Raw genomic sequence first — 22,796 nt, 5'->3', positions numbered from 1 at the left:
GCTCTGTGGTTTAACCCACAGCGCCACCAAAAAATACAGTATTTTTGTAGGATACCATTCCCCCCCCCCAAAAAAATGGACACTCATTTGTGCGTTAACATTGCCTATATTTTTTCTTTCCATGTGATGAAGCATTGCACATCTTTCTCTGATATTTATTTCATTAGCATTCATAATTAGAGACCTGGTTGAGTATCAGCCTGACACCAGGCTCATTGTCTGTAAGCAAAAAAAAATTTAAAAAATGGTGCTCAAATCTCCTTACCTTGGGCTTTTCATCCAGTATTTGCTGACGAATCTCCTTGTGCTTCTCCACAAGTCTTTCCTGCCTTTTACTTTGAGCATCTTCTAGCTGGAATAAAGCAGGCAAACAATTTATTGCATTCAAACATGTGTATTTCATTCTTCAGTTCTATACTGAAGTAGTTCTGTCCAGGATAGAACAGTATAACATAAGCATTCTTAGCAGAATATTTGATTTGTTTTTCAACAAAACAATGCTTATTGATATATTATGTATACTTGGAGATTTAATTTAAAACCTTACATTTTCCCTCCAAGAAATGTGCAGTTTGAAACACACTTAAGAATGCTAGAAGAAACAGCTGAAGTTTATAGGTAGTTGATAGTAGTATTTAATCACGCCATCATCCAGCACCAAAAAATTAGACAGCTTTGCACAGTTAAGGATGAAGCCAGGACTAATTTTATTTCTTAGCAAAGAATAACAAGTAGAAAGAAATAAGAAAGAAAATAAGAAAGAAATGAGAAATAAAAAGGAATGCCAACAAATCAACACATTTTCTTTGGGTTATTTTTTTTTAATAACTAAAAACACATGTTCTATAGAACATTGTTGTGTACGTCTAACTTCCACATATGCTGCAATGCAATTTTTGACATCAGCTTCTGAATCAATTGGAATGCATGCCATACTCACTTGAACAGGAATTTCTGTTCATTGGCCCTAGCATCGTTGCTCTCTCCCTGTTACCTATTGATCATCTGCCACTCAATAGTCAATTTCAAACCTTCATGCATTTCACAAGAATGGGAGGGAGACTATGGCTAAAGCTTTATTCACTAAGCCTCTAAAACTGCAGCACAAACCTAGAAAGGCTACTTTTTCTGAAGAAAAGCAGTTTCGGGAGGGCTTTATGAGTGATGCAAGAAAGCATCTGATAGGGAGCATTCAACTCTATCTCTGACAGTCATTTCTGATCTTCCTGTAATGTCACTGCCCCTTCTCCTGCCCCAGTGAGTTGAAACACAGGCAAACCCACCCGTGGAATCTCACAGGAGGACAAGTCTCTGGGAAGGATCTGGAGCAGTGGAGAAAGGAATAAACACCTGCTCGCTACCCACTACTGCTCTGCTCAAAGCGGATCCCTCTCAATGGCACTTTTGTTCACAAAAAGCAGCCATCAGCTCTGTGGTACATGCACGTGTGTATAATGTGTAATGGCTAACTTGTGAAGCCTCAGCTATAGCTCCTCCACATGCCTATGTTGATCCAAAGTCAAGCATCCATCCTGCTGGGTCTGGGACTGCCTGTTTCACCATTCCTGGTGAGGAAATGATGGCTTTTGCATCAGTTTTTAGCTGGGAAACTGACCCCCAATTCTTGGAAATACCTTCTCTCCGGCTGAAATTGATGCAAACAGTGTCATGCTGTTCTTTCCAGCAGAAATGGATGCTCTTTGGCTACCTCCGCTGTCTCCCTTGCCATCAGGAAAGTCACTAGGTCATTGGGGAGCCGGGGAAGGGAGGAAGGTAGCACCAGGTGTGTGATTTCAAGGTTTAGCAGGCCATGCTCCCAGCCTGCTCATGACATACTATGAGGAGCGCCAAACTTGACTTGTGTCTGCCTCCATGGAATCAAACCAGGTCATTTGCCATCATGAGCCCTTACATTCAATTTCCCATGACGACATTTTGCAATGTATTGTAAATGCTGGAAGGGGACTCTGCTCAGATTTCTTAGAACAGCTTTGAGCATTACCTTACCTGCAGGAAGAGAATTTTTTTTAATTCTCCACACTTTCTGTTCCTCCGCAACATCAGATCTGAAACACAGCTGATAAAGTTTCCCACATTCCTTCACATTTCAGATGTGATATTGTCATGGGGAAACACTTGACTCCTGCACAGCAAGATAATATTCAAAGTGGCTCTTGATAATTCTACAGAAGATGGCAAACCAAGTTTACTAAAAATGTAGCATTGCAAGGAACCATAAATGCAAGATATCTCTTTTCAAATGACAAACACTGCTTTCATTGCTCTAACATTATTACTCCTTGTAAACCAATATAAGTACTGGAATTTGCCTGTTATCTTCATGCCATATGCAAATACAGACAGTTTTGATGAACTTGCATGCAGCGGACTCACCCTTTTAATGTATTGCACCACCTCCTGAATATATGATCGAATCATTTCTGTCTTCTCCCTGGGAGCAAGATTAAAAACTACTGATTCCATTCCATTAATTTTTAACTGGCATTATTAATGCATAATTTGCTAGCTTCTGCCACAGAGATCCTTCTCACAAATTCTTTGTACATTACTTTAACTAAATAAGGGGAAATAAAAACCAGACAGCCCAGAAGCCACACATTATGTTCTGCATTAGAAGTGGTTTGACCAGAGACCACAAGTGGACCACACAAACCTTGTGAATAGAAAGGTCATATCGGTTCTTAATGTGTGAGGAAAGAAATCACAGGCGTGCCTCAGAAACGTTTCAGCACCATGGACAGGGAAACCCATAGCCCTCTTGAACTATAGCTCCCATCATCCCATCATCCCTGACCTTTGACCTTGGTGGCTGAGACTGGAGTCCAATAACTGCACCTAGAGACACCTAAGTTCCCCACCACTGTTTTACACCAAGCAACTCTTCTTGAGCCCATTATCTCTCTCCCACCTTATCTTCTGCAGGGATGGAACAGAGTTTTGTCCCAATTTGGATTGAGGCTCCACTCCACCATAGAACCTGCCCCATTCTGATGGTTTCAGCACAAGTCAAACGTAGTGTGATGGCCTGGGACTCGGGCTCAGGCTCGGAGCCAGAGGAGTCTCAGTCCGCACTGGATCCTTTGCCCCAGGCAGCATCTGAACCTAGTCTGGGGCCTGATTCTTGAGAGCCCCAGTCTGCACAGGTTCCCCTGCAACAAGCACCAGCTGGGCCGAGTCAGGCGCCTGAGCCTGCTCTAGCTCCAGATGCGGGGATTACCTCATTGCCTTCAGCTGGGCAATCACAGCTGCTCCACTACCAATTGGGTCAGGAGAGGCTGAGGCGGCCTCTGGGTCTAGTAACCCACCGACATCTCCCGAGCTGCAGAGACTGAGGTCTGAGAGAAGGAGAGACCTGAGTACTCGCAGGAGGAGTGCTTGCCTTTGGGTGAGACAGGGAGGTGAGTCATCGGGGGATCAGGACCGGCCATTACCCTGACACAGATAAAAGGCTGCTGAACCCCCCCCCCCAGGTTGCTGTTTGCCAGAACCTGCCTGTGATCCTGTGCCTGACCTTGCCTGGTTTCCTGCCTTGTGTCCTGCCTTGGCCCAGTTGGACTCCTCACGGAACCCTTGGATTCGGGACCGGACCTGGACTGCGTTACCTGGGTTACCCCCAGACCCAGCACACGTAGCAAGGTGTCATCACTGCTACCTCACTACACTGCAAGGCAGGGCTTAAAGTGGCAGAAGGATGTTGTCAGCCTGCACTAGGCTTCACCTCACATGCCTAAAAGCTTTCAGAGAAGGCAAGGAGATGACTCTTTACTGTGTAACAGCCTCAAATCATGAACAAGGAAGTCCACACCAGGGATGAAGAACCCATTGGTCTCCAACCCCACATCAGCCCCAGCCAGTGTGGTCAAAGATGCTCCAAGGTTTAGTCCAGCAACCTCTAAAAGGCTGCAGGTTCCCAACCTTTTGCCTATGCCATGCACAAATTGTGTAGCAGAATCATTCTAGATTCTAGAGTTTGGGCAAAGAGGAATGTATTCATTTCAGTATGTTCCAAATTTTTCTGGAGTGGATCAGGTGATTTCACTCATCATAAACATTTCCCCACCTTTCAGTAGAGTCCTTTGAATACAGAAAATTCATGTTTTGTGCATTGTGAGCTATAGCCACATTCTCTTTCAGTCCCCCCGTTGAAAATGCTGGGGATCGTATAGGTCCCATAGGGACTGCTCCTGACCAAAGTTCAGGTTGGAAATTTCATTGGAAATAGCCTAGCACTTGAGAATAAGTGTTTTGCACATCTCATACTTGGCGGTTATTTGAATGGGAAAGTCTTCTGAACAATATCCAGAGACTGTGCACTCTTGATCAACAGTATCTCTTTTCCTTGAAATTTAACCATGCCGGCCCAATTCCACTAAGCAAATAGCTAACTACCTCATATAACACAAGCATACAGAGGAGAAGAGGTAATGTGAGGTGATAGAACTTTCAACTATTGTATGTCTTAACAGAATCCATCTTTACCAGGTCAATAGTCACCCCCCACAATTGTGCACACAATAAGGTGGTTCCATTGCTTTTAGTGCAATTTAGTCACTGCCAACTTCAGCTGGATTTGGGACTTGGTTTAGGGTGGCCTATTATGATCATGGTTAAAGAGGATGGACTTCAAATGTCGGCATGCATGTCACTCTTTCTGTGTGCATGCGTATGCGCATATGTGCATGTGTTTTACAGAGTTGCATTTCTAAAATGTTACCAACCTTGGGCCAAAGGGATGTGGGATGCCAAAAGCAGAAATAATTCCATTACTAAATTCCCATTACTGACAACAGTCCATCTGTGTTCACGGCATGCTTTGTGTGAACAGACTCATAGCTTATGTACAGTATATTGTCAAATGCCCCTGAAAAGGAGACTCCCTTAAAGATAATAGTTGAAGGCCACACTTACTCATCCACTTGACTTTTATCCTTTGTGATTTTTTCTTGTCTCTTTTTGTCCATCTTTTTCTTCAACTCCTTCTTTTCCCTGCAACAAAAATAAAACCCTTTTTTCCCCTTTTTAAGGCAAAGTTACCGTATTTTTCGCTCTATAACACGCACCCAACCATAACACGCACATAGTTTTTAGAGGAGGAAAAAAAAAAAAAAATTCTAAACGAAACAGTGGATGTATGATTTTTGTGGTTCATGCTGTGGCCACAGACATGTGATCTGACGGTGAGTTTGGGGTAGCCCAATGCAAAAATCCTGAGGATCCATGTGGATCCATGCTTTGTAACCACGTTTTTGCACCACTGCAGCCCCAGGCAACAGTGGGTGCATAATTTTTTTGGTGCAAGCTGTAGCCGTGGACATGCTATGTGATCTGATGGTGAATTTGGGGTGACCCAGTGCAAAAATCCTGAGGATCCATGTAGATCTGTGCTTTGTAACCAGGCTCTCTGTCCCTCTCTTCTCCCCACTCAGTGGCTCTTCTCCCGCTTTGCTGTTTCAAAGCGAGCAAAGCGAGCCACGGAGGAGGGAAGGAAGGGGAACCATGGATCCTCTGCTCACGACTGCAGCAGATCCCCCTGCCTTCTGTAGGCATTCGCTCCATAACACGCACAGACATTTCCCCTAATTTCTAGGAGGGAAAAAGTGAGTGTTATGGAGCAAAAAATACGGTAATTCTGACAGAGCAAGAGCATGCATATTTGCTTGGGCCCCTCTGTCTTCAGCGGGGCTTGCTCTGTGGTGCTCTGGAATTGCAATTTTAAATACAAAGGTTTTGTTTACTTACAGCATGCCTTACCTTTCACAAATCTCTTTCAGTTTCTTCAACTGACTGTTCTGGCATTCCTCTGCTACGTCTGTCAGCTTCTGAATGAGCTGGAAGAGGGGGAAACAGGTGTGCTATAAAACTGCATGAACCACATTTGATTGCTGAATACAGTGGTACCTCGGGTTACAGACGCTTCAGGTTACAGACACTTCAGGTTACAGACTCTGCTAACCCAGAAATAGTACCTCAGGTTAAGAACTTTGCTTCAGGATGAGAACAGAAATCGTGCTCTGGCAGCATGGCAGCAGCGGGAGGCCCCATTAGCTAAAGTGGTACCTCAGGTTAAGAACAGTTTCAGGACCTCCAGAACGAATTAAGTTCTTAACCAGAGGTACCACTGTATTTGGACGGCTTAAGATGTTAAATTATCCCAGCCTCCAACCCTCATAATGTAAGAAAAACATTGGGGCCTAAATTGCATAGTAAGGGAGCTTGGTATCTGGTGGGCGGGGCTTGGGTGTTTTGCCCTGGAATCAGTCTCTCCCTTCAATGTGTTCCGTTATGTTCAATTAAGAATGCCAGTTCAACTGCTTCTTCTTGCTTGTTGCCTTGTTTCTGTCATTATGCTATTTTGTTACAGTATTATTAAAGCTTAGTTTGCAGTTATGTAAGCCACTTATTTTTCTCAAAGAAAACAAAACTCTGCTAAAGAATGGTGGAATAGCCTAAACTTGGGGGAGTGAGGGGATATTCCCAGTTTGCCAGGAGTATTGATTTTGTTAATCTCCACAACACAGGAAAGGATGGGTTTTGCTATTGCTATTACTTGATGGTAGAGAACATGCATGTTCACTCCCTGTCATCTCTGGGTGGTGCTGAGAAAGACTCCTGCTTGAACCCTACTGCAACAAACAGCTGTGCAAGCCTTTGGGAGGCAGAGATGCAAGAGGGCATCAGAGGAGGGAGGGAAGGAAAGAGAGACAGAGGCCAGTGTTGCCCGCGGCACCTCTGACCATTATTTATGACACCCCAGAGTGCCATGGCACATTGGTTGAAAACCACTGCTCCAGTAAAATGCAAAACATGCAGAAGAAGGAGAGCCACATGGGAACATTCTTTGCTCCTTCACAACCCTGCCATGTTTAAGGAGCAGAAATAACTTGTGATATACGGTGATATACGATATAAGGTGATATACGATATCTTTGTTTTCATTGTCCCATACAGGACAATGAAATTGAAAATCTACATAAAACATTCAAAACCCCCTAAAAACTCTGAAACCCCATTTAAAAATACAATATACTATAGAGACTTATGCTGCATTTAGAACCAGAATTGCATTTGCGTAGAAACTGTTTCTCAGGCGGCTAGTCGTGGTCTTTATAACCCTATATCTTCTTCCAGTAGGCAGAAGCTGAAAGAGATCATTTCCGGGGTACCATACAAGGAGAAGTTCTATGTGACCTTATAAAGCTGATTTATACTGGAACAGTGTCATGGGTCTATGCAGACCAGGACTGTGCCCTCTGACTGTGATGGTCCTCTAGGGCCTAAGACTTTCCAGTGTCACTACCTGAAATTTTGTTAATTGGAGATCTTGGGTCTTGAGGCTGGGATCTTCCATATGCAAAGCATAAACACACGACATCTGAATGACATGGAAACCCCTCACTAAGAGAATCCAGTAATGTCCATTTGACTTATCCTGAGCTTTCAAACCTCTTCCACCAATGCACACAATTTGGCAGGTGCCTTGTGTGCTATTTTGATGGCCTCCTTTCTGATGGTGATTACCAACCACTTCAAAAGTTTACACACACACACACACACACACACACACACACACACACGATTAACTAACAACCCTGGGTACCAAAATAGAGTTCTACTTTGCTGTGCTGAATGCATTGGAATGCATTGCGAATGTAGCATCATTTGTAATTCTCAGAATCATTAAAACATTCCCCTGTCCCCCGATAATCCAACAAATCACACTGAAAGAGCAACAAATTCCCATGTGTTCTATATAAAAGACCATCTGCTGATGAGATGCAAGACAAATCAAATCTCTGTCAACAAAACATTAGATATGGGAATAGACACGGGCATCACATTGCCCTCAAAATTTGCCAAATTTGTATGGAATGAAGCTGCCATCAATGGCTATGCAAGTGCATGACAGTGAACAAACAGTAAACAAATAAGTCAGCATTAAGTTCTAGGGATATTGTAAATGTGTGGTTGTTCTTCATTGGATTGGGTTTGTTTTCTATTTCCTTACAAAATGAACACTGAAGCATCTTGTTATTTTCATTCTGCCAATTCCCAAGCTGAAATCATTTGTTTTCTCATGTGGAAAATACACATCACGTTTCAGCTTTAACCCATTGAAGTCTCCTCAAAAGTAATGGATAAAATTGCTACACTGATGGCCAACTTTACTTCTGATGTGCCAGGCTAGGAATGCAGCCTCCAAGGCTTTCTCTGGCAATGGCTTTTCCTAGCATGGGTAATGTCCTCCATTGCCCACCGGCCTCTGCCAAGTAGCACAAAGTGGTGGTACAGAATGAAAGGCCCTGTCTTTGCCAGGAATGTAGGCTGGGCATAGAGAAGCCCTTCCGGCCTCATTTTGGACCCCAGCATTCATGCCAGGAAGGCCAATGGGCCACAGGATGACCTCAAACACAGCTGGTCATCAAAAGAACTAGACTTCAAACAACTATCCAAACAAAATGATCCACCCAAATCTGGTAGACAGGTCAACATTATCTGTAGGCTCACTCCTTGCAGTTGTTGTTGTTTAGTCGTGTCTGACTCTTCGTGACCCCATGGACCAGAGCATGCCAGGCACTCCTGTCTTCCACTGCTTCCCGCAGTTTGGTCAAACTCATGCTGGTAGCTTCAAAAACACTGTCCAACCATCTCGTCCTCTGTCGTCCCCTTCTCCTTGTGCCCACAATATTTCCCAACATCAAGGTCTTTTCCAGGGAGACTTCTCTTCTCATGAGGTGGCCAAAGTATTGGAGCCTCAGCTTCACAATGTGTCCTTCCAGTGAGCACTCAGGGCTCCTTCAGAATGGATACGTTTGATCTTCTTGCAGTTCATGGGACTCTCAAGAGTCTCCTCCAGCACCATAATTCAAAAGCATCTATTATTTGGTGATCAGCCTTCTTTATAGTCCAGCTCTCACTTCCACACATCACTACTGGGACAACCATAGCTGTAACTACAGTGGTGCCCCGCAAGACAAATGCCTCGCAAGATGAAAAACTCACTAGACGAAAGAGTTTTCCGTCTTTTGAGGTGCTTCGCAAGACGAATTTCCCTATGGGCTTGCTTCGCAAGACGAAAATGTCTTGCGAGTCTTGCGAGTTTTTTCCCTCCCCCCCTTTTTTCTAAGGTGCTAAGCTGCTAAGCCGCTAATAGCGCTAATCCGCTAAGCCGCTAATAGGGGTGCTTCTCAAGACGAAAAAACCGCAAGACGAAGAGACTCACGGAACGAATTAATTTCATCTTGCGAGGCACCACTGTATACGGACCTTTGTTGGCAAGGTGATGTCTCTGCTTTTTAAGATGCTGTCTAGGTTTGTCATTACTCCTTGCAGTAGTGATATATAATATCTGGGAAGTTACATAGCAGTGGCCAGGAATGCATCCTGCTAGATCATTTTTTGGTGGGGGAACAGTAAGGGAGGGCAACAAAGGTTTTCCATTGACCCAAAGTAGGCTATGAGAAATGCCCGTCCTGCCAGAACCAGACAAATGCCCTGCCTGTAGCAGGGATGCCTGTAGGGGCCACTGTGCCAAAAGGATTTGGCTTCAAACCGAATCTCATGAGCTGCTGCACAATCATACCAGCTCCCAAAGGTCCTTTGCAGTTGTAAACAACTCTGCTTGACTGTGGTACACAGATGGAATACTTCGGTAACTTTTGATCTTTCGTACAACAAAGTAACCAAGTGTGTAAAGAGCATGGTTAAGTACCTCTGACAGCGTCCACATGCCGGGGGCAGAATGGAACTATATAATACTAGCATTCAACTGCCTTCTTCTCTTTTAGGGTTCCAAAGCATCTATTACCATCTGATTGGATTCCTGTTTCAGCCCAGAGGGCTGCCCTACACGGGGAGCCTGACCCCACCAGCAGTAGATTTGCAGCTGTAAAAACAAAAGCTCCTTTGGGACAATATATGCATAATATCACTTTGCTGTTTATAGCTTGTGTTCTGGCATCCGTTCAGAGCACACATAGTTTCACAGAAGGCTATTTGGCACAAACAATAACTAGTTGGAAGCCATTTTTAGTGACATCCAAGCTCTCGTTTCCAGTTCTGTGGGCCACACTAATCTAACTGCTTATTCTGGAATGATTTCTGATAATTTAATTAGGCAGAGGATGTTGGTTTCAGCTTCAAAGTCAAACAGTGGAAGATGCTACCCCCCATCCAAAGCAGCACTAATGACAAATCAATCAATTATGGCCCAATGTTTGTAGTTAGTGTGGAGCAAATTAGAAAGCTTTGCAAGATGTGGCCTTGTAACGGTACTGTAATCAGAATTAGGAAAAAGTCTGAAAATAAAGTGGCCAGTGATCCAGCTGTATTTGCAATATTGTTCCACACCCCACCATGCCATTGTGAATCCTTATTTTGTTGTTGTTGTTGTTTAGTCATTTAGTCACGTCCAACTCTTCGTGACCCCATGGACCAGAGCATGCCAGGCACTCCTGTCTTCCACTGCCTCCCACAGTTTGGTCAAACTCATGTTAGTAGCTTCAAGAACACTGTCCAACCATCTCGTCCTCTATCGTCCCCTTCTCCTTGTGCCCCCAATCTTTCCCAACATCAGGGTCTTTTCCAGCGAGTCTTCTCCTCATGAGATGGCCAAAGTGAATCCTTATATTCTATTTTATTTTGCAAATTTGTAATGGTAATCAAAAACACAGAAAGTGAGCATACCTCCACACAGACACATCTCAAACATAGCTAGTTCTCCATGCAACCTTGACATCAAAGAGCTTCAGATAAAGTGTGGAAGCAAGGTACTCATACATACCAATTTAATATGTGCTTGCTTCTGGTACTTTTCACTATAATACTGTTCTTGCCGAAGATTAAGCAGCTGCTGCTGTTGCTTTTCCTTAAGCTCTATTAACTTCTGGGACATTTCTGAATCAAGGGTGGTCAACTCTTGTTCAATAGTCGAAGAACTGTGATCTGGGCTTCCAGCTTCACCTCTGCAGAGCAATGTGGAACAACAAAAGAAATTCAATGCAAGTTGTGACAGTACAATGCACATACCCTCCCTTCCCCCCACCTGACCATGATTCATCTCAACTTGGATGTGCAGATGTTGTCTGGGTCTTGTGGCTAAGCTACCATAAGCCCAGGGTTCCGCTAAACCATATTTAGAAGCGAGGGCTCCCATGCACGTTGACCCATGTCAACTTATTTATAAATGTCACACACGCTTGAAATCTCACCCACTGAGGGCACCCAAGCACAAGCTGGCTCGCCATCTGGAAAATGAGCTGAGACATCCTAAGTTAATGGCTATTCAACCTAAGCCAAAACCTTACTTGGTTCCAAAAATGTGAGGAATCACACAGGTTCATCCTGAGGGGAAAATCGGATTTTACTGTCTGCTTCTTCTTCACTGGTTTAGTAGCTCATAGGAGTACTCTGCTGACACAAGCTGTGCAATGAATAATGTGGCAATTCCTACCAATGGGGCTTTTCATTTTGCCCCCTGACATGTCACAAGGTTGGCAAATTACAGCTAAGTGAGTATACATGTTCTATTTTTCAGTGAGCTCATTTTTTCAGTGGCTCTTGCGCTCTCGCATTCTTTAGGGTGTTCACATTAGAGACTTTCTTCCAGGTAACCCACTGTTCTTACCAGTGGTGTAGCATGGGAGGGAGCATAGGGGTGGTTGTCCCGGGTGCAAAATTTGTTAGGGGCACAAAATCTCAACACCCGGTGCTGCCTCAATGCAGCTACGTAGTTCCATTGCTGGGCTCCTCTGAAAATGGCTTCTCCATGCGAACCAGGAAGTGACCTCTCAAAACAATGGAAGGACTCTTATCGCTGTAGCTACAATCTCCTGGGTGACACAGACGTCTTGGGCAGTTGAATTCACGTGCTTACTCCATTTCCCTCCCGCGCACCTCTGTGTGGCCCTAGGTGCTGGCAACCCACGCTACACCTCAGGTTCTTACTGCATTGTTTAACATTACATGCACTGCCTGATAGGTTTTGTCCTGCAGGCATGGATCTCCTCAGGCTGTTCTGAAGCTCCTCTATGTTCAAAGGACCCTATAACATTATGCTGCCCAGTGGAAGCTCCAAGGTGCTATCAGTGGGAACCAGGATGGTGTAACCTCTAAGAGACTAGGACCAGGAAGGTCCTGGTTCAAACAAACACCTCAACCAAGAAGCACACTGGATGACTGGGTGGTAGTCACCATCTCTTACTTTGGAGGGATGCTATAAGGATAAAATGGGTATGTGTGTTTAAGGGGAGCATGCAGACTAACCTGAGCTCCTTTGAAGAAGGGCAGGATAAAAATTAAGTAAATATAAAAAATGAATCCAACACAGTGTGCTCTTGGGATATCGAAGAATTGATTTCTACTCTTCCAACCCACCTGTTGCTCCTCCTCTGTTTGTCCCAGCTCAGGGTACAGCTGCTATCTATTTGCTACAGAACCTGTTTCCTTCCATGCAAACAAGATTCAGCATACAGTGTGCATGTTGAAAGTCTCCACCCCAAACCCTCTTTAATTCCCAGAAAAGTGTTAGCACCAAAGCAGACTTAACGTATTTCCACTAGGATGCTCTGGCAGAGGGGTTTCTTTGCAGCAATATCAATTATTATTATTTATTTTTTTAGAAGGAGGAAAGTATGTGAAATGATATGAACGGAAATCACACTCAGTGCCAGGCAAAAATGTAACCATGTGGTGAGATCAGTGAGCAACACTAGGACAAAATGGAATGAAGACTGGGGGAAACAGTTGGGGGTAAACAAGCAATGTTGCAAACCCACCAATCATTTCTTGGCACTGAATCTAACTGCTGATCTTCCAACAACACTCTTGGACTCAATGCATCACATTTCAGAAGCGGCGGCTTGCATTATTTAAAGAGCCATAGAAAGACCTCTATCAGTCAGCTCAGTTCCTTTCAGAACTTGCACACCCCAAATTCATGCACCCTGACGTGCAAGTATTTATTGGCAACCAAAGGACAAAGTTCACAGAAACCAAAGGTCTCTCAAAGGAAGGCGAAGAGAGCGGAACAGCACACAAAAGCAGAAGGGGGAGAAATACATTTATTCATAAAATGGAATCTGAACAACAAACTCCCCGAGGAGCAGTGCGATATTTTGGGTCTTGGGAAAGAACTGCAACTCTAAAGGGTGAGGTGAGAAGGGGAAGCAATGAAAGGGGCATGTGAAAGAAACAGAGCAACTGTGTAAGCAAGCTAAGCAGCAAGAGCAATTTAAAGAAAAATTAAAAATTAAAAACCAAGCCAGCAGGAATGAAATACATCAGTCTGTGCCCTGACAGATAATCAGAGGTGTTTACAGCTCTACCCAGGTGTTAAGCTAGTTGCCTAGGAAACCACAGGAATAGAGTCTGAAAATGAGGGTTTACTTAAGGCCATAGCTATTGCTCGAGAAAGATCATCATCAAGCCTGATAACACTCCCTGTGAAGAATCAGGTTTGCAATTTGGGACTGTTCCTGGACTTAGCCCTGAGCCTAGATGTCCAGGTATCTGCAGTGGTAAGAAATGTATTTGCACAGATACAGCTGGTGCACCAGCCACACCTGTTCCTTGAGCTGTCTGATTTGGCCATAGTGAACAACTCCAAGCACACCTAGAGGATGTGGACCATTTGGATCCCTTCCAGTCGGGATTCAGGCCTCACCATGGGACTGAAACTGCCTTGGTTGTGCTGGTTGATGATCTCCGGTGGGCTAGGAGCAAATGTGAGAGCTGTTTCCTAGTTCTGCTGGATCTCTCAGCAGCCTTCGACACCATTGACCATAATACCCTTCTGGACCGTCTAGAGGGGCTGGGAGCTGGGAGCACTGTTATACAGTGATTCTGCTCCTTTCTCCTGGGCCGTGTCCAGAAAGGTGTGTTGGGGGATGAGTGGGTCTCACTTGTGGGGTGCCTCAGGGTTCCGTCCTCTCCCCCATGCTCTTTAATATCTATATGAAGCCACTGGGAGAGATCACCAGGGGGTTTGGACTGGGTATTCATCAGTATGCAGATGACACCCAGTTCTACCTCTCTTTTAAATCAGAACCAGTGAAGGCGGTGAATGTCCTGTGTGAGTGCCTGGAGGCGGTTGGAGAATGGATGGCGGCTAACAGATTGAGGTTGAATCCTGACAAGACAGAAGTACTGTTTTTGGGGGGATAGGGGGCGGGCGGGTGTGGGTGACTCCCTGGTCCTGAATGGGGTAACTGTGCTTCTGAAGGACCAGGAGTGCAGCCTGAGAGTCATTTTGGACTCACAGCTGTCCATGGAGGTGCAGGTTAACTCTGTGTCCAGGGTGGCTGTCTACCAGCTGAGACCCTACCTGCATGCAGACTGTCTCGCCAGAGTGGGAACCAGACAGAGGGCCTTCTCAGTAGTGGCGCCCGCCCTGTGGAACGCCCTCCCATCAGATGTCAAGGAAATAAGCAGCTATCCTATTTTTAAAAGACATCTGAAGGCAGCCCTGTTTAGGGAAGTTTTTAATATTTAATGCTGTATTGTTTTTAACACTTGATTGGGAGCCGCCCAGAGTGGCTGGTGAAACTCAACCAGATGGGCAGGGTATGTATAAATAAAATAAAATAAAATAAAATAAAATAAAATAAAATAAAATAAAATAAAATAAAATAAAATAAAATAAAATAAAATAAAATAAAATAAAATAAAATAAAATAAAATAAAATAAAATAAAATAAAATAAAATAAAATAAAATAAAATAAAATAAAATAAAATAAAATAAAATAAAATAAAATAAAATAAAATAAAATAAAATAAAATAAAATAAAATAAAATAAAATAAAATAAAATAAAATAAAATAAAATAAAATAAAATAAAATAAAATAAAATAAAATAAAATAAAATAAAATAAAATAAAATAAAATAAAATAAAATAAAATAAAATAAAATAAAATAAAATAAAATAAAATAAAATAAAATAAAATAAAATAAAATAAAATAAAATAAAATAAAATAAAATAAAAATAATTACTACTACTACTACTACTACTACCCAATTTCCTAGGGTTAAGCCTTATGGAACTTACTTCTAAGTACAGGGTTTGCTGTAAATGTCTCTGTCAGAGGCAGATGGCATGGTGGGGCTGTGCCACTTTCCTGACCTCTCTCCAGCTGAGTTGCCGCTGCATACCAGGTCCAAGAGGGATGAGGCAATGGTGCGGTCGCTGTGGTGCAAAAGTGCCTGTAGAGCCTATCTGGCACTCCTGCAGGCGAGCTTGCACCACATCAACCTCAGCTCTCCCCTTCTCCATACCAGTATGCAGCATCAACTCTGCCAAATGGAGGTCTGGTGAGGGGAGTGTCTCCAACACACTGCCCACTAATGGGTTTTGTGTCAGTCACTGTCCCACAACAGGAGCTATCTTCCTTTGGTGGGAATCTGGAAGGATTCCAAACACTAACCGGGAGTGACATTTGCCTTTTGGTATGGCCCACTGAAATCAGTATGATACTGCAATAAAGGGGAAAAGAGAAACTTGGTTTATAAGAGGAGGGATAAACTCCATATACAACATACTTTTTCTTACTGTCTTTTTTAGCTGTTTTCTCCAAAACCGCCCTCCGTCGCAGGTAGTCGTTTTGGATTTCATTATACTTCGTGGTATGTTCTTTTATAAGATCCGTGGTTTTTTTGTGGTGTTTCTTCACAAGGTCCTTCATTTCTTTGTAGTGCTTCTTCTGAAGTTTCACAAACGCTTTCTGTTGCTTTAGCTCCTCGATAGTTTGTGCTTCGACTTCTAAAAATAAAGAGAGGAAAGCTTTCTTTGTCACTATTGCTTCCTAAGGACATACAATGAAAGGCTGTCATCGTGCAGACCCCAAAGGAGAATTTGCAGGGCTGCATCACAATCCTGGATTTGAATGAAGTCAGCAAAATAGATGGCAGGTTGTGCAACAGGTTTCAGTGAAGCAGGAACAGATGGGCACATAAGGCAATTGTGGTTTTAAACAGCAGAGATTTGAATAAAGCGGGGATGAAGAGACACAGAGGAAACAGTAGGGGTTTGAATAAAGAAAGGACGGAAGAAAACTGAGAGGGGAAGTGGCAGCTTTAAACAATGGCAGAAATTTCAGTGGAATAGGCAGGTATGTTATCAATAACTTCTGATTTAAGTTAACTTGCTTTTAATGTTCCATTTCATCAGTGGTTTTTTTTTAATTAACATTTTATATTCCATGTACAACACTCAGGAGTTAAGGATGATTAAGTGGTTTATAAATCCTGTTTAATAAATAAATAGAATCAGGTTGCACTTCCTTCACACAAAAGATCACATGTTTCTTACCTGTCAGGACACTCTGAATAAGATCTTCTGTTTTCGCTGGCACTTTCACAGAACCTAGATGGAAAATGCCATGAATAGTCAGTGGTTTGGAAATGACAAATATATGGCCTCAAAGCTATAGGCACACAGGTTTCCTTTTTAAGGTGAGAAAGCATCCTTTAAACAATCTCTCCGCCTCCTCCTAATCCATGGAAGTTGCCATTGCTCCTCTTTTTACAAAAAAGGCAGTGAAGCTTGTTTGATTAGTCATACCTGGTATACCTTCATACGTGTCTATGAATACTGATTCAAAATCCACCTGCCCCCTGCCCCCCAGATCCCACAATCCTTACTACCTCATTCACAGGTAGTAAAGCTAGAGGTTATTTCAGAAGTTTGCTAGATCAGGTGAATAGGGTGAATGGGGGAGTGTTTCTTATGAGTCTTCTTAGCTGCAATAATGGTGGTAGCCCTCCAAGCGGCTATGTATCATTATTTCCTTGTCCTTCTTTGCTGCTGTTTTTGCTACCATCACCTATTTCACGCATCGCCCTTCTCTCTCATCCGATACAGTCATTGAAAATAAATTGCACAAAAACTGAACGGAAAACAAATAAAACTTAGGGGGTTTTGTGCATGTTGTAGTGCAAAATCCAGATAGAAAATAGTTGTGATGTGATCCACAAGCAAGTCCAGTGAAGAAACAAGTTACCCAAACCTGATTGTGCAGTCACCCGAACCGGGCCCCAAAATTCCCAAATCCATTAGCTTGAGCTGTATAACATAAACCCAGCTGTATAAACAAAGCTTTCCCCTTTATCAGTTTATGAAGGCTTAATGGATGGCCTTGTCAGTTCCGAGTGGAGACGGGATGGCAGATCTGGTCTTATCTTAACTATTCTGACCATGCTGACGCACAGACCTTGCAAGACAGGCCTGTAAGCCCCCGCGCCCGGGGATGGCGCCAGGAGTACTCCTATAGTTAAGTGACCCAAGATAAGAGTACAGAAACAGGAATTTCTGTTCATGCTCAAGGATGTAAACTTACGTGTACAAACTCATGAGGCTGGATTCCTGGGGAGGGGGAGGGGATATAAGCTGTATATAACTGCTCTTTAAGTGTACTTGCTGTGGCTGATCATGCAGTGCCTTTCTGCTATCCGGAAAGCAGAAATAAACTCTTTCTCTGAACCAACCTTAGTGTCTATTGACTCCTCCCTCCCTCCCGGGAGCAACGCAGACCCAACCAATGGGAAAGGTCTGAAAGGCTACACCAGGACCCTCAAATCATGTTGATCTTCTGGAAAAAAAATGGGCCAAACGAATTCCTCCGCAATCCCTAGTGCCTCTTAAGTGGCTTCTCGTGAGTCTGAGATATAAAAGTATGATACAATTCAATCCACATTCCCCTGTTTTCCAAAACACAGAAGAGTGAAGATTATCTACTCCTTACTCATAGCAATCCTTACTCATTTTCTCTGCAAAAGGAAAAGTAGGAGATGCAAGAAGTTCAACTTGCCAGTGGTTGCCTGCAAGTTTCTGAGCACAGAATCTACTGATTGGCTGTTTTCTACATGGGAGGGTAGCAAAGGAGAGAGATTTTGTTACAGGTATTGTCTTTCAAAAACAATCCAACACAGGTGTACTGATGGGCTTTATATATCTCCCAAAAGAGAAAGAGGAGGGGGGGAGGAAAAGGGCTGGCCTAATTTCTATTTTGTTCTAATAGTTTTTGAACACGACAAACAAAGACATCTATTCAGCTGGGTTATTTTCCCCATAGAAAGAGACTATAAAAACGACACAGCGCAATCTAGTTCTTACCTGGTGTTGGTTGGCTAGGAGTAACCTGTGTGGATGGTTTTGGGGTGAGGGAAGTGGTGTGGTTTACTCCATTTTCAGCTGGTGCCGGCTTGGGTTCAGTGTGAGCTTCTGAAGGAACATCTCCCTGTTCCGCCTGACAATACAAAACAATTCCCATAAATATGCAAGGAGGCAAGCAATCTTATAGGAGCCATGCTACACTTAATTCTGGTTGTTTATTTTCTATACCACTTAATATACAGTGGTACCTCAAGTTACAGATGCTTCAGGTTACAGACGCTTCAGGTTACAGGCTTCGCTAACCTGGAAATAGTACCTCGGGTTAAGAACTTTGCTTCAGGATGAGAACAGAAATTGTGTGGCGGCGGCAGCGGCAGGCCCCATTAGCTAAAGTGGTACCTCAGGTTAAGAACAGTTTTAGGTTAAGAATGGACCTCCAGAACTAATTAAGTTCTTAACCCGAGGTACCACTGTATTCTAAATAACTCTAAGCAGTGTTAAGAAAACTAAAACAACAATAAACAACTTAAACAAAGTATTACAAAATGACACAGTTACAGAACTAAAAGTTACATGAATATAAAGTTACTAATATATAAAAATCATTATCAATTCATTTTCCTTTTGATACTTACTTCTGAGATTAGGGTACATGGCCAATAGCTTGGACATGGATTCGACTTCCAATGATGCACAACTCTCTACCCCTAGCCAGTTGTATTCACATGCTAAGATTTATTCATATTGCAGGCTTGCTGGGGGAGTTTGTACCGTACCTGGCACAAAGTGACCCCAATCTACCTTTCAGAAAGAACTTACAAAATACCTCTAGTGCTCTTAAGAAATAGCTGTCATTACTATTTTCAGCTCCTTTGATTACTTACCAGAAAAAAATAGACTTTTGCAAAAAGAAAGCCTAGAATTAATAATAGAAATCTCACACTGCACTAAACAGTACACTGCAGTACTATTACAACTTTTAGGAATAAACTGTCCAGTATTTAAATATTTCTATATACACCTGCATAGACCCCACTTAAATGTATGCAAATGATAAGTCATGTTTATCCACTCATAATCACAATTAATTAGCCCTAATGGTGGGGTGCTGCAATAAAAACACTTATTGGGGTATCTTGGATCTCGGTCTTTCTTGAATGACTTATGCTCCTAATGACTTATGCTCTTCCATTTCCAGAAGACAAGGTCTATACCTTCCAGCAAGCACAGGAAATATTATTTCTGCATGTAGGTCTCAGTACACCACTGATTAATAGCATTGTACTATGCAGATATAAATATAATCTAACAGAACACACCAGTCACCACCAGTGAACCGAACAGGAAAACAAATTACTGCTCTGTTCTCCCCAGATTAATGTCCCAGAAGTCTGATTACTAATTCACCCCCAAGACACATGAATTGTTCTCAGGACAGCTCACCCATAGTTATATCCAACAGATAAGCCTATGTAAGCAGTACCTCTATCCTTGCTGCATGCTCAGATGAATGTGCTTGCATCGCACAACCTGCTTAGGCATTCCCCACAACCTTTCATTCCTCGCCAGCACTCAATGTCCATGTTTAGAGCTCATTCTTTTTTACTACACATGAATCATCTCAACAGTAGCTACACTAGTGGCCACGGTCATCAAAATGCATCACCGATTCCCATTGCACAAATGGAGCAGCGATGAAGGTGCATAGTCTGAGAGTGCCGTTAGGCAGCAATGCACAAATGTATGTAGGGAGCACCTGTTGCCATGGTACCTCACTGGATTAGTTTCTCAGGCAGCTTCGGTAATAAATTGATTTGGAGGGTGTGTGAGTTCTCTCCCTAAAACACTTCAACATTTCAAAAATGTGTTACAGGTTCAGCAGTGGGGGAAGATTATAGCACAAATATATTACGCTGAAAACTTGCTCAATATTCCCACCCATGAACACTGCATGCTACAAATGAATTTTTCACTGCACCAGTTTAACTCTTCAGAAGCTACAGAACCCGGCTCTGAACATTACTGTATATCCCTTACCCATCTCTGGCATGCAGTGAAAGGCAAGAAGGCTTTATGTTTGCTCCCTCTACTTGCTTACATTTGCAAGCTGCTTACTTCCCTGGACATATTTATAATTTAATTGGATTTGTTTCCAATGGTGTTGCCTCTCAAAAACAAACGGCAGAATAAGATTGCTGCTACTGGGCTAGCAATCTTGGAGGTCCACTCCACTTTACCATGAGGAGGAGTTGCGGTGGACCACATGGCCACCCACTCTCTTTTGGGGGCAGGGGACGAAGTCCCGCATTGCCCAGGGGATCCCGGCCACGTCATCGCCCAGCCGACCAATCTGGTGGCTGGGGGGCATGGCCGGGGCAATTTAAGCTTTGGCACGAGTGGAGGAACTCCTCTTTGGCTCGACCCCGATGGGAACATCTGGGGGAGCTCGAGTTGGTCTGCATCAATGGGGCTCCCCTTTCTGGTGGTTTACCCTTACCGGACTTCCTGCACATTGGGCAGGAGTCAGATATAGTCGGGTTCATTCAGTCCCTAAGCCAATAATGCTCACAGTCTGTAATCAATAAAGTTGTGGCCAAAATTTGCCCAGTCACATTAACATAATATCTGTGTCCTGATGTCTTCTTTACGAGGGGGTGGTTGCGGGGTCTAGACACGCAACTTATTCCACTCTTCTGAAATAAAAGCTGCCTGGCAATTAAGGCTCCTTCACCTGACCCTGACCAGTTTCTAAGGCTAGGGAGCAGCTACTATTAACAGTCTTCCTGGTGCCCCCTGCTCAGGTCATACCTAAACATTGGTCATCCTGGCTAGGTTGATGGTCGTTGGGAGTCCTACAACATATGGAGGGCACCAAGGCTGAGGGGAAGCTGCCATATCAGATGAAATTGCCTCTAGCTGCTGCTGAATCCAGCCCATTCCTTTCTGCCCTTGGACTATGAGAAAACCTGTGACCTGAAGGAGATAGGATTAATAAGCATGAAGCTGGGGAATGGAACACTGAACTGTCTTCAGGAAGCAGCTCACCCAAAACTAGTCTGGGGATTTTGACTCCTCCCTTTCTGCTCTTTGACACTGAAGAGACTTATAGGAAGGGACAGACTCAGTACACAGCTCACCGATGGATCAGCCAACAGCTAAAATTCAGGAAAGTGAGATGGATGAAAGGAGAACAGCGACAATGACTTAATAGGACCTGGGTTGTGAGGTGGTGGGGATGTATCAGAGAAGATAGAGGCTTGTATCTGTATTTCATTACTTTATAGAAGCCACCTTGGGATAGAAATATATCGATCACTTAGCTGATGAAGAGATGCATCTAACTCTGTGGTTAGTCATTACAAATATCATTCTGCCTGGGTCCAAAATGCAGCTTCTTTGTGTGTGCGCATGTGGAGAAGATGCTTATACAAGTCTTTCTCATCTGCTGCTGACATGCAGCTGTTCAAAGACAGAGGAATTGTTTGCAGAGGGATCCCTCACCTGGCATTGAAATACAACTGCATCTTAGGCCACACAGCAGATTTATCAGGCATTTTAGTGCACTTAAGGCACTAAGCTAGGGACTTGCATACAATCAGGAGGACGGTTTATGTGAATGTGAAATCTTAGCATAGATAAGGCTTTCAGACAACCGCAAATCTATCACCATATCGCAAACATGCTTGAGCAAAACTGCAAAGTGGCCAAGCTGAACCAAACATTCTGCTACCCGAGATGCCTTTATCCTCTTTACTCCATGGTCTTTTTGCTACGTTTATTTTTGTTGTGATACTGTGACATTTACAAAAAGCAGATGTGAAATGAAAAGGGGACAAAAATTGGGCAACAAAACCATAATATATCATTCAGAAGAACATCCATTATTCAGTCAATAAATAATTTTGAATGAGCCTGGGTCGTTTTCCTTATCAAGAATACAGTATTGCGAATCAGATGGGCTGGGCAGTGTAAATCTAGATTTATATGCCCTTTCCATATGTGGAATTAATATTTAATATTAAAGTCCCAGATTTGTGTGAACAGATCTGGCATTAATGGCAGGGCGAGTGGAGGGTGGGTGTGGAGACTGAATCATGGCAGACCTACCACAGCCAAACTCCCTTTTCCATTTCCTGAGGGGATTGTGCTATCTGCAATGCATCATCAAAGCAGTCCCTCTGCTACATTTCTTCAAGCCCAAATTCTCACCTCTTTCCTGACTTCTTCTTCATCCTCCAGAGTCAGCGCTGCCAACTGATTTGCTCTCTGCTCCATTAAATTCACATATCTGATAGGGTTGGATAATGCCTCAATAACATCTGGAAATGAAACAGGAATTTAGAATCAAACTTTGATTTGGTTTCAAAGGGCTATATTTATCTATCTGTTTTACAGATATGAAACAATCATTTAACAATCCTAAGGTTGTTCTTTTCATTTCTAATAAGAAATCAACATAGACTAGAATCATTCAAGTTTTTCTTGAAGAAAGGCAACAGCAGCTGGCTGTATTTTATTGTCTTCCCCCACACTGATAGGACAAATCTATACAATGAGACTGACTCCCAAGTAAGTGTGCATACCCTTGTGGCCTAAATTCACAAGTGACACACAGTAGACTAAAATATATCCATAGCATTGATTATGAGAGATGGAGTGCTATTAATAT

At 43.1% G+C, this 22,796-nt stretch overlaps 1 protein-coding gene across 3 annotated transcripts in view; it reads right to left on the bottom strand.

Moving 5' to 3' along the window:
* PLCB1 (phospholipase C beta 1) overlaps positions 1-22,796 on the bottom strand; it is a 455,429-nt gene that overhangs the window by 60,021 nt on the left and 372,612 nt on the right. For all 3 annotated transcript variants that reach the window (XM_081856862.1, XM_081856861.1, XM_081856863.1), the window contains 9 exons: positions 22,337-22,446; positions 18,128-18,260; positions 16,325-16,378; positions 15,556-15,775; positions 10,802-10,982; positions 5,773-5,849; positions 4,930-5,007; positions 2,395-2,452; positions 266-352 (listed from right to left, as the gene is read on the bottom strand). In XM_081856862.1, the coding sequence (XP_081712988.1) occupies positions 266-352; positions 2,395-2,452; positions 4,930-5,007; positions 5,773-5,849; positions 10,802-10,982; positions 15,556-15,775; positions 16,325-16,378; positions 18,128-18,260; positions 22,337-22,446 (998 nt within the window). The remainder of the gene's footprint in view (positions 1-265; positions 353-2,394; positions 2,453-4,929; positions 5,008-5,772; positions 5,850-10,801; positions 10,983-15,555; positions 15,776-16,324; positions 16,379-18,127; positions 18,261-22,336; positions 22,447-22,796) is intronic.

This window comes from Podarcis erhardii, assembly GCF_964252035.2.
Source record: "Podarcis erhardii genome assembly, chromosome: 3".
NCBI lineage: Eukaryota > Metazoa > Chordata > Lepidosauria > Squamata > Lacertidae > Podarcis > Podarcis erhardii.
The sequence above is the reverse complement of the archived record's forward strand: the minus strand, read 5'-3'. Positions and strand labels throughout refer to the sequence as shown.